This window comes from Thamnophis sirtalis, unplaced genomic scaffold, assembly GCF_051295495.1.
Source record: "Thamnophis sirtalis isolate CommonGarterSnake01/CBP01778 unplaced genomic scaffold, rThaSir2_p1.2 scaffold_5, whole genome shotgun sequence".
NCBI classification, from domain to species: domain Eukaryota; kingdom Metazoa; phylum Chordata; class Lepidosauria; order Squamata; family Natricidae; genus Thamnophis; species Thamnophis sirtalis.
The window spans coordinates 43,588,832-43,601,401 of record NW_028261385.1 but is presented as its reverse complement, the minus strand read 5'-3'; the positions used below and the strand labels follow the sequence as shown (position 1 = coordinate 43,601,401).

General features: G+C 35.5%; 1 protein-coding gene across 3 annotated transcripts in view; it reads left to right on the top strand.

Moving 5' to 3' along the window:
* Positions 1–12,570, top strand: part of ARB2A (ARB2 cotranscriptional regulator A) — a 218,394-nt gene that overhangs the window by 8,845 nt on the left and 196,979 nt on the right. For all 3 annotated transcript variants that reach the window (XM_014057469.2, XM_014057470.2, XM_087715719.1), the window contains exons 3-4: positions 3,020–3,121; positions 6,221–6,321. In XM_014057469.2, coding sequence (XP_013912944.1) covers positions 3,020–3,121; positions 6,221–6,321 — 203 coding nt within the window. The remainder of the gene's footprint in view (positions 1–3,019; positions 3,122–6,220; positions 6,322–12,570) is intronic.

Here is a 12,570-nt window from a genome sequence, read left to right as displayed (position 1 = left end):
CAGGTGGCTGGTTATTATGTTGCTTTACTGCTCTCACAATCAACAAATTCCTTAGCCGTCTCTAAAACTACCACCAGTTGTTTTTTCTACATTTAAAATAAACCCAAACTCTCTTCCCTGTGATAGCATTTCAAGAATTGGAAAACTATTATCATGTTTTCCCTTACCCTTCTTTGCTATCAGTTATTTTAACCCTTCTTCATAGAATTTATCTTCCAAGATCCTCACATTCAAGAGCACACTTCATTGCCCTTCACTGATGAGTCAGCCCAAGACTGCACTTGCTCCTTGGCAGATACTGCACAGTGCTAACTCATCCTTAATCTTTTGAAATCCTCCTAACAATTACTACTGAGAATCCAGGTGTTGTCTGTTCTATACTTGTGCATTTTTAAAAATATAGTTGAGTGCAAAACTTCACATTCTCATGATTGGATAGGATTTTGTTGAATCGGATACAATATTCAAGTCTATCAAGACCTTTTTGATCCCTGAGTGTGATGTGATCTCTGCAGATTTGCTGAGTATCCCTCCTATTTCTTCATCTAAGTCATAAAAATGTTGAAGAGCAGTGGGCACAAGATGAAACCTTTCCATGTACACATAAATCCATTAAGGAGTATGTATTATGCATGGTTGTTTAACCAACTGTGAATCCATCTGGTAATAGGACCACTATTCAACTTTATTAAGAGGCTGTGGCTTAATCCTATCTCAAACCTTACTGAGGTTTTGAAGCTAAGTGTATTGTATTCATAATAGTTTATTAATTTATTAATCTCATTACATTAATCCAAAGAGATTATTTATTTTTCACATTTCTGAACAGCCCAGAGTTCTTGATAGGTCATGCAACGTATCTTCCCAATCTCCCCAGTTGAGATGAGCTAATGTAAGTCACAACCTTTGAATTGGACCCAGAAGCAAACAATACAGCTCATAAAGTAGAAATGTTACAGGATCCCTTCTTGGGGTGCCTAAAATTGCCTGTGTGGCTACCTTTGGTACCAGTTGTACAAAAGGTACTTTTCAAGGTTAGTTCCATGTAAAGTGCATTGCACTAGTCCAAACGGGAAATGAACAGGGTATGATTGACCAATGAGAGCCTCCATATCCAGAAAAGGACACTCAGCTGAAGTCTGTTTTTTTCCATCCAGGCCACTATAACCTCCAGGCACCATAAGAATGTCCACTGCATCACTTACTTCACTTGGGATGGAGATATATAACTGGCTATCATTAGCATACTGGTGATACTTCATCCCATAGTGATGGGTGATTTCACATAGATATTAAAAAGGAGTGGAGAACACAGAACCCTGGGGCACCCCACAAAGCTGGGGCCAGGAATGGATCTCCCTATTAAAATTGATTGGGGCTAACCTCAGAGGAAGGAGGTGAACCAGCACATAACTGTGCCACTCACACCCACCTCCCCAAGTCAGCCCATGGTTGATGGTAATGAAAGAAGAGCATGGATGGATGCACTACCTCCATCCTGCTCCTGTCAGAGATTAACTATGAGTGTGACCATTGTTTCAGTCCTGACTGATAAAGGTCCAGATAATCTATTTCTTACAGGATCTTCTAGAGTAGCAATGTCAACATCTTCTCCACCACCTTCCCCAAAAATTGGAGGTGAGAGAGTAGACAAAAAATATCCACAATGGTAGGATTGAGCAACAGCTTCTTGAGAGGGGGCACAACAAAAGGAGAAGGAAAACTTTGTCTAACAAGGATGAATTCACCAACACTTGAACATATCCACAAGACGCCTCCTGGCTGGCCTTAACCAGACAGGAGTAGTATGGATCTAATGTTTAAATTCTGGAGGACCCTGTCCACTTTCTCAGATCCAACTGGGTAAATATGCTCCCTAGACAGCTCGACAGTATGCTTCACGTCCAACTGGGAATGAATCAGAGTGATTTTTTCCTCCAGATGCATGGAAAATTCCTCCACATGGCCCTGCAGATGGGCCTCTGGGCTCATTTTCTTGAGAACTGTCTAGGTAACCCTAAACAGGGCCACTGGGTGGCATTCTGTGGATGCAATAACAGCAGAGAAGTATTGTGATTTGTTGAATATGACCTATTGTTAACCAAACCAAGCTAGCTTTTAATAAATATGCTGTTGTTTTCTAGTACTTGCAATATTTTCTTGACCCCCCCCCCCCCAATATAGATGTCAACCTGATTGGTCTCTGATTTTCTGGGTCCTCTCTTTTCTCTTTTTAAAAGATTGCAATAATGTTAGCTTTCATCCAGTTCTATGTTGTTTCTGCTGTACTCCAGAGTTTTCAACAATTACTGCCAATGATTTTAAGATTACTTCAGGCACATTCTTTAGCACTCCGTGATCCAGTATATCCGGCTCCAGCAACTTGAATATATTCAAAGCACCTAGATGTTCTCTGTTCCTTGCCTGTTTTGACCTGCATTTCTCTTGTCTCCCCACCCCCAATGCTGCATCTTCTGGCAGGTTGGGCCAGTTTTTCCTTTTGCAAAAATACAGATGCAAAAGATTAGTGTGTTGTCATTTATTTGAAGAATAAACTCTTGCTGGTCATGAGATTTGATAGAAATGAAACTAAATCAGGTCTCTGTAAAACTAATCATACCGGTACTACCGTAGTATATTTTTGGAAATTCCAGCATTTGTAAATATACCAAATTAAGTTTTTTAAGTTAGAAGGGCAGTTCTTCTAAAGTAACTCAGTAGCCTCAAAAAATTGAATGTGGGTTGAAAAAGAAAATTGGGACATTTGAATTGGCAGCTTCAAAATCTTTTTTAGTGTTGGTAGCAAGAAGAAAAGCATAACTTGATGGAACTCTGTAGGAACAATATATTGTCAATATTTTTATAGTTTTATTAAACTTAAATGTTTTATAAATATGGGAAGTTGCTGAATTTGTTTATGGTAAATTAGCAAGTCTTTTAAAGTCACCATTTTTATTAAAAGTAATAACTTTGAGGTCTACAGAAAGACTATCTTCTTCCCCACCTTCCCCCCCGCCAGACTTGTTGTCTAGAATAGACTTGGATGAACTGATGAAAAAAGATGAACCACCTCTTGAGTTTCCTGATACTCTTGAAGGATTTGAATACACCTTTAATGAAAGTAAGTAATAGTTTCAGAAAAAAATTACTTAGAAATAAATATTTTTCCATACTTTATTTGTATACCTTGGTACTGATTATTCTTTTACAGATGAATGAAATAATTAGTACAAGCAATAATATGAAATAAATTTTCACTAGTTAGAAAAGTACATTATTGCTATACATGAATAAAAATGAATTGTAAACATACTGTACATTGGGGACCAATCTGAATCTTTTTCCTTGAAATAACATTGTGAACTATACCTTAACAACTGATCCTAAAGATACTGTAGACTTTAGTTTAACAAGATACTAAAAATAAAAATATTATCTTCTTTTCACGTGTCACCTTTTCCAATTTTATGGAGGATTTGTTAAAAATATAATAATATATATAGTACTTTGAATTGTCAATGATAGTTACATTGTCTATCTATGTGATCTAAAAATCCTATTAATGAAAGTCAGGGAGCCAAGTGAAGAAATAGAACTAACATTACATTTAAAGAAGTGCAAACTAATGACAGATATAAAAGCAACCCTTAGAATTGACAACAATGATAATGTATTAGTACATAGCCTCTGGCTTTTAGATTTGGCTATTAATCATAAAGATACCAGAAGAAAAATGATAGTTGCAGACCACTACTTGGTAGGGTAGCAATAAAGGCTTTGGAAAAAAGTACATATGTTGTGATTTGCTTCACCTACGAAGATCCCAATCATGCAGTCAATGTGATACTATGGGGTAACAAAAGATGAACTTTCAAGAAGTAGGATAGAAAGAGTATTGACATTTTTGAAAGCTAATATTGGAAAAAGTATCTGAAAATTCCATAGATAATCAAGAAAATAAACAAATGGATCATAAGAAAGATCACTCTAGACTTTATATATTTGGTACTCATGGTGCAAAGACCTAGCTGCCTGGAGAAGTCTATAACTTTGAGAAAGGTGGAAAGAAAGAAGGAGATGGTGATCATCAACAAGGTGGATGGACCCAATTACATCAGAAAATGGTGCATTGTTTGAAGACCTGAAGGGCCAGATTGGTGACAGATGATCCTGAAGAATTTCTATTTCTAATAATTTCAAAATTTCACCCTGAAGAATTTCATTAACAATGACTTTATGACACATACGCAAAACACTTAGCTTTTCAGTCTCATTGGAGAGTATTACAAAAAATCTTGCTTGTTAAGTTTTTAATTCTTTGAAACAAACAGTTCAACCAATTTCAAGCAGTATTCTTCTGCCTCGTTCTAGGACTTCTCATTTAATAATGCATAATAGCTTGTTCAAAGCTAGTAACACATAAATGTTAATGAACGATGTTGAAAGGTTAAAATTCAATCATCCGTATGTTTGAAAGGCACTGCTATCTTCTAAATAATTCTTTCTTGTACGTCATCCAATTGGGGCATTTTTAATATCATCACTCATGGTTTTGTAATTTGGAGGGAATTTTATTCTGATAAAAAAAATCTAGTAAATGATGACTCGATGAAAATTAAGAACACTTCAGAATATACTGCAATCCAAAACAGTTCTCTGATTTCCTTAGGGAGAAATAACTTCAGTATCCTGCTTTAAAAATAAACACAAAAATTGAGCATGGGTTTAAAAAAATAGATGTGCTAGAACAATGGTTGGCATTAAGGAAGGGATATTGGAACTGAATGTGAAGTTGGAGTGGACCATTTAATTTGCAGTTAGTAAATACATTGAAATTGATAATGAATAAAAAGGCTACTGTAAGAAAGAATAGTTTTGCTTGATTAATATATTAAGAGGCAGAAATCCGAAGATAGCATAAAGTACATACTTCATACTAGAAATGATCTTCTTAAACAAAAGTTCTTATTATCTACTTGTTTGTTTAGACAAAAATATTGAACTTTGTACAACTCATTAAAATTTCTATGAATGTAAATTTTGCTCTTATATCTATTTATTTTCATAAATAATTATCATGCAAAATAAATCCATACTATATGAAAAATCATCACTATTTTTGTGCGTGAGAGAGATTGCTGGTGATCGCCTAAACCAGTCACTGCAGTTTTCTTCGCAAGATTTTTGGAAATTTTTTCTGTTGCTTTCCTAAGGCTGGAAGAGAATGACTAACCCAAGGACACCCAACTAGTTTTGTGTCTAAGGCAGGAATAGAACTTTAGACTTCCAGTTTCTAGCTGGAACTGGTACCTTAAGTTCTGTACCAAACTGGCTCTTACTTATTAATCACACAAAAATGTTTGTCAGTATTTTAATGATCCTTATTTTAAGATTTCTTGAATTTGGTTCCACATTTGAATGAACGATATAAATTAACTGTGATGTTTTTGTTTAGGTGTTTTGCACGTGTTTTGTTACCTTAAGTAGATATGAGAGAAAAATAGTAACAAATCTACATTTACTAATTATTTAAAAATAGTATTAAGAGCATTGGCATGTAATTAGTGATCCACAGTGTTTGAAATGACTATTAATTCATTAATGAATTAATTTGAAAAATTAGAATGAATTCCTTAGTTATCAAGTTTCATACATGGGTAAAATTTTATTAGTCCTACAGAATTATTACAATATTTTCCCCTTAAATTATTTTATTTATTGCACTTATTTATTTATCACTCCCATCAGAGTGATAATAATTTAATACCATACCAAAAACCCCATAAAATCCAGTAAAACCTTTTTAAAACTCCAATGATTCTGAGTAAAATATCCCCTAAAATGGCAGTCCAGTAGCACAGTTATATTTCAAAAACCTATTGTTTTGACATCTTTATAAATGCCAAATATAAAGGGAATGAATATAGAATCTATTTTTAGTGATTTTATCTATTATGCACTCATAAATAAGTTCATAAGTGTGGTATAAACATAGAGGGAGTGACTGGTCCAACATCATCTAGCTAGCTTTCATGGCTAAAGTGTGACTTCAATTCAATCTCATACTTTCTAGTCTAATGCCTTAATCACACTGAATATCTTATGGAACTTAAGCTTACTTAAAATGGATATGTTTGTGTCATTAAGTATTATGTCTTTATAGTGAATTATCATTTTGAAAGTTGTGTTTTAAATTTAATGCTATTATTTTTCTTTATAGAAGGGCAGTTAAGGCATATAAAAACTGGAGAGCCATTTGTTTTTAACTACCGAGAAGATTTACATAGATGGAACCAAAAACGCTATGAAGCTCTTGGAGAGGTATATATTATTTACAAATGAAATAATACTGAATACAGTGTGTCTGTTTCATATTTGGCTAAATAAGGAAAAAAACTTACTGTTGTAAGGATAGCGTAGTACTGATTAGCCTTAAGAGCACGAAATAAATTTTCAGGTATTGCTGATAGGAATAAATTTACCTATATTGCTTTAAGGGTGAGCTAACTGTTCAGTGAGGTGTAAATGTATATGTTTAACTATAAGGAAAAAATATATCATGTTCTCTGTATTGTATAAAAACTTGCAGTTATTGTGCCAGAATTTTTTGTTGCAAATTCAGGTATGAATAGGAGCAGGCAGTTCCATGTTTGTTTGTTGCATAGTTTTTTTAACCCATTTAACCAATTTATGGATTTTGAACTCGTTAACTTTTTATCAATATTAAACAAATGTCAAATTATTGTTAGATAATGTTTTAGATACTATTTTCATTTTGTTTTCTCATGTTAGTATTGATATATTTTGGGTAAATTGCAGTTTACTTTGTCATTTGTATATTTCATTTATAAAAATCTGATTTTTAGTAAGATATTAATTTTATTTAAACCAGCACTTATCCCAGATAATGTATTGACCTTGGTGACGTTAACTTATGGTTTTAAAAGATCTTAAAATTTCTATATTGAGCTTTTTCATTACTGTGATCATCAGGTTTTGTCTTCTGTACAGGTAGTCCTCACTTAACAATGTTAAGTGGGGACTGGACTTTCTGCCATTAAGTGATATGGTCATAAAATGTGACATCACATGACTGCCGCATAGCAGCAGAAATTCTGGAATTGCTGTAGCTAAGCAATTAATTGCTGAATGTTAAGCGAAATTGTCACATAGTCCCCATTTTGCAATCTCCTGCCAACTTTCCAAACTGCTTGTAGAAAGCTAACCAAGAAGATTGCAAATGGTGATCACATAACTGCAGCGTTCTGCAACATTGGAATTGGAAGCCAGTTACCAGAGTTATGATCATGTGGGAATACTGTGACAGCCTCTTTTAGAGACCTAATTGAGTGTCCCTCATTCAACGCCATTGTAAGTTCATCTGGTTGTTGAATGAGCAACCATTAAGTGAGGACCATCTGTAATGGATAATGCAAGCGAGTCTATCAATTCTAACATAGCCAGACAGTTATTAGTCTCTTATTTGTTGTTTAGAGGAGTGGCAGACTGAGCAATGATAATATGCATTGATGTTAAAAATAAATCTGATACTGAATATAATTAATAAAAATTTCAAAGTTTTATGTTACCTTTTCTTTTGTTTTTGTGTTGAAAGTATGTGAGAAATAACGCCTGATGTCAACAGATTAGTACGGCAGAAAGATCATCTGTAAATATGTCCATGTGGTCAGTCAAGTAGGGTTCTTGAAGGAGCTATGTCAGGTCTGCAAGATGGAACACCATTGACCTTTCAGTCAGCAGGCTCAGAAAGTAGTCATGGGAGAAATAAGAAGCCTTCTTCAGGCAGCAAGTTGCAAAATGTGTACAAACCTCAAATCAAATCACACAGCCCTATTTTTCATTGGAATAAAGTTTTCAAATAAAGCTGAAAATGTACCTTGTTTGAACATTAATATGGAGGCTATAAATATCAATGAAAAAAGTTGGCTCTTGTCCTGCTGTTGATACAACTGAAACATAACAGGATACGTTATCTCGTCGTAGCTTCCATAAAATTCTGATAATCGAGATGCTGAGAAATATTAAATTGAATCTTAACTATATTTGGGGAGGGAGGAAATAAAGGATGGATGAACATACTCCATCAATTAAAGCATAAAAGTGATTTAAAAATGTAATAGAAGCATTAATTTTTGAAAATGTAGTGTTTTTCTCCTAGTATTAGGAAAAGTGCCAAGAATGAACAGATGGAAATATCTTTTCCAGGAGAATGGACAGGATCCCTTTTATTTAAAGTGCTTAATACTTTATTTTTTAAAAGATTCTTGTTTTTGAACAATTTGTTATTTATAGCAAATCTCTCACCTCAAGTACTGAACTTCCCATGGCATTGGCTGTGACTTGTTTACATCCTAGCAATATGGTAGGCTGCAAATGAGCTAAAAGGTTTTCAAACTACAGGTTTCAAACTACGTTATAGATTATTCAGCATAATTTAGTAGCATGCTAAAAAAATTAACAATTTAAATTTGCTGTAGCAGCAGCAGCTGAAGCCTCCATAGCTTTAGGAGTGCCTGGGAGCAGAGGCATCTGGCTGCAGATGGTACAGAACTAGTTGTGGAAGTGGGGGAATGAAAAATAAGAAGGGGGAGAAAAGTATTTGAATTAGGCTATTCTGAGCTCTTGCACAGTTCTTCCATTATTTGACATTATGTCCTGTTTTAAAGTTGAAAACAACATAAAGCTAAAAGTACAGAAAATAAAATCCAGCTGGCAGTTGTAATCCAAACAGCGAATATCTTAAGAGTTGCTCCTATCAGTGGAAGTATTTAGTATGTTATAGGTCAGTCTCAGAATTAAATGCTTGTTGATCATATTTATTTTACCCACAGTTTTGATGCCAATCAAAGATAAAACATGAAATTTATTAGTGAAGTAAGATTTCTTGGACTTTTTATATTGGAATAACTGCTATTTTGGTGCAGAGTGGCAGAGAAAATCTAGAAATGAATAAATAAAGGAGCTGGGACACAACCTAACTCCCCAAAATCCCTAAACACATTGAAATTATTACTGAGAACCAATTATATTTAATCTGATTTCTTTTAACTTTACAAACAAATCTGGTAGGAGTTCAAACTCATGTTAGCAAAATAAAATTAGGAATGAACATTTCTCATTGTCTTATAAAACATATCATTTGCATATAACAGAATATTATACTTTGCTCCTTTTAATATTTTTTATTTAACATAAGCAAAAATTTTGAATGCAAATTGAAAGGGAGAAAGTGAATGTTTATCACAAAAAATCAGAAGAAATTACTCTGGGAGACATAACATTAATTAATTAAAATAATGCATATTTAAAACAATTATTAAAACATTTATAAAAATAAATAATTGGAATGGTTATAACATAACTTTAAAATGATAACATAGTAGTAATGCTACTAGGCATTAGTAGGTTTTAGATTTTTGTACTTATAAATATAAAACAATTCAAGCTAAGGTAAGCTTTAAAATATTGAGAAAATTCATATTAACTTTTGTTTACTTTGAACATCTCCAAGAAAATATATTGAAAGCTTTCTTAATATTCAGAGAAATAAGATTCTCTGGATATTAAGATTACAGATTTTGCCTATTTTAAGCAATTATATCAAGCATCCAATATTACTAGAACTTGATGATTATATGTAAATGTAGAATTTCAGCATGCAAAGCAGTTATTAAAACATTTTATTCTGTCAGCAGAAATGCTATTAATAGCTAAGCATTCATATTTATCAAATAAATGTATGGATAAATGATACAAATACTAACATCCTTACTTGGGATGAAAAATGTTTCCTTCATTAAGAGATGAGAGTCAATTTAAAAAATCTTCAACTGAAAACTCCAATAGAAGATTAAAATCCACTCTGCTTTTTTCAGAGAACTAGAAAACTACTAGGACTAAGAGAATTTTAAACTTTCTTACAACTGATTGTAGAAACAATTCATTGAAGAGAAAGTAATAGAAATTGCATGCAGCTCTAGGATAACTGTAGAGAATGAATTCCATCTTTTGATAAAAGATTTGAATTGTACAATTTGGAACAATGCTTAAAAAAAACAACGATTGCTTGATTACTCTAAAGTTGGTATATATTTTCCCATATACCTGTATATTAGAAATTGAACATTAATTCTTGCTTGATTTATTTAAATCGCAGGAGATAGAATAGAATAACAGAGTTGGAAGGGACCTTGGGGGTCTTCTAGTCTAACCCTCTGCTCAGGCAGGAAACCCTTTATCATTTCAGACAAATGGTTGTCCAATCTCTTCTTAAAAACTTCCAGTGTTGGAAAATTCACTTTTGGTGGCAAGTTATTCCACTGGTTAATTGTTCTAATTGTTAGGCAATTTCTTCTTACTTCTAGGTTGCTTCTCTCATTGATTAGTTTTCATCTATTGTTTCTTGTCCTGCCCTCAGGTGCTTTGGATAATAGCTTGACTCCCTCTTCTTTTTGGCAACCCCTGAGATATCGGAACACAGCTATCCTGTTACTTCTAGTTCTCCTTTTCATTAAACCAGACATACCCAATTCCAGCAACTGTTCTTTATATGTTTTAACCTCCAGTCACCCAGGAGTGGGTTCCAGCAGGCACAACTGCCCGTTCATTCATGTGCGCGCACATGCACAGTGCAATAAAAATTGTTCTGCACAGAAATAAAAAACAAGATGGCAGTGCCTACGCCGCCACCTGGAGAACTGGTTTGAGGGCATAGCAGGCCTGGGTCGCTGCTGGTTCCAGTGACCCGGGCCAAACCACTACCAATTCGGCCAACCGATCCGAACTGGTAGGAACCCACCACTGCAGTCACCTAATCAACATTGTTGCTATTCTCTGAACTCTTTATAGAGTCTCAACATCTTTTTTACAACATGGTGACCAAAACTGGATGCAGTATTCCAAGTGTAACCTTACCAAGACATTATAAAATGTTATTAATGTGATCTTGATTCTATCCCTCTGATAATGTAGTCTAGAACTGTGTTGGCTTTTTTGGCAGCTGTAGTACACTGCTGGCTCCTATTTAAGTGATTGTCCACTAGCACTCCAAGATCTCTCACACAGTTACTACTATTGAGCTAGGTACCATCTAAATTATATCTGTGCATTTGGTTTTTCTTGCCTAATGTAGAACGCCTCATCATTTTCACCATCGGATTTCATTTTTTTAGATAGCACCCAATGTTCAAGTCTGTCAACATCCTCCTGTATCTTAAGCCTATCTTCTGTAGTGTTGGCTATCCCTGACGTTAGTGTTGTCTAGAAATTTAATGAGTTTGCCATCTATCCCCTCATCCAAATCATTGATGAAGCTGTTAAAGAGTACTGGGCCTAAAACAGAGCCTTTGGGTACTCTACTCAGAGGTAGGTTCCTACTGGTTCAGATCGCTTCAGTAGAACCAGTAGTAAAAATCGGGGCTGGCTCTCCGATCTGGTAGTACCAGCAGGCTGGCCACACCCCCGAACTGATTCCTTGGTCACTGTTCATGTCCTTTGGATGGCAAGCTGACCAGAGCTGGGAAGCAGCTGGCTGGCAAAGAAGCCTCTCAGCCTCCTCTTTGTGTTTCAGAGGATCGGAGGCTTTTTTTTCACCCAACCACTGGCCGCAAGGTTTCAAAAGATCCTCCAGCTGGTGAAAAGAAAGCTGTGCGTGCACGAATATAGTAGCATCGATCAGAGGTCTTTTTGGTACCCTGTATCAGTGGCTATGTGGAAAAGAAGCCTCTGGGCTTCCAAGTTCAGCAGCAGGCTCGGTCCCTTCACAGGGTCACTTTTCTCCGCGCCCAAGAAAGATCAAAAGGTGTGGAGCAGTAGCCTTTAAGAACAAAGCCGGCATAGCAGCCTAGAGGTAAGAAAATGAACCACTGAGGGAAGGAGCCCCCCCCCCGAAATTGCTGGCAAAAAATGGGCTGTTTTTATCAAAATCAGAGGTGTTTTTTGCCTTACCCTAGTCCCCAGAAGCACTCTGCAGGCTTCAGCAGGTGCCGACCTAGTACAGCTTCTCAGAGCACCATGCTGCCCTGATCATGCACTCTGAGGATCAAAAATAAAGAGAGCAAAGAGCCCTGGCATGGTGCCCCCCCGGTTCAAAACTTTTCACCACCATTTTGGTGGGCATGGCTTGGTGAGGGGGTCATATGACTGAGTGTGCATGAGTGATGTCAAGTGGGCCACGCCCACTCAGTCACATGTCCCCATCTAGCTATGCCCCCCCAAAAAAATTTGAAACCTATCCCCAACTCCATTGCATACTTCCCTCCATGTAAAAGCAATTCCATTCTTCTATCTTACAGATACAGGACATGATTAAAGTGTTAATTCTTTAGCTTCCTTCACTTGAAACTTAATTTTACAGTAAATGCCTTTATTTTTTTCTATATCAAAATTCCGTGATTCCCCAAAAATAAGATAGGGTCTTATTTTCTTTTGACCCTCAAAATATGACCCTGGCCTTATTATCGGGGGGAGGGGTTGTTATTTTCTGGGGTGGCAAGAAGCAAGACACACCTTTTATCTTTCCAGCTCCGTCACTTTCCTCACCATTGTGTC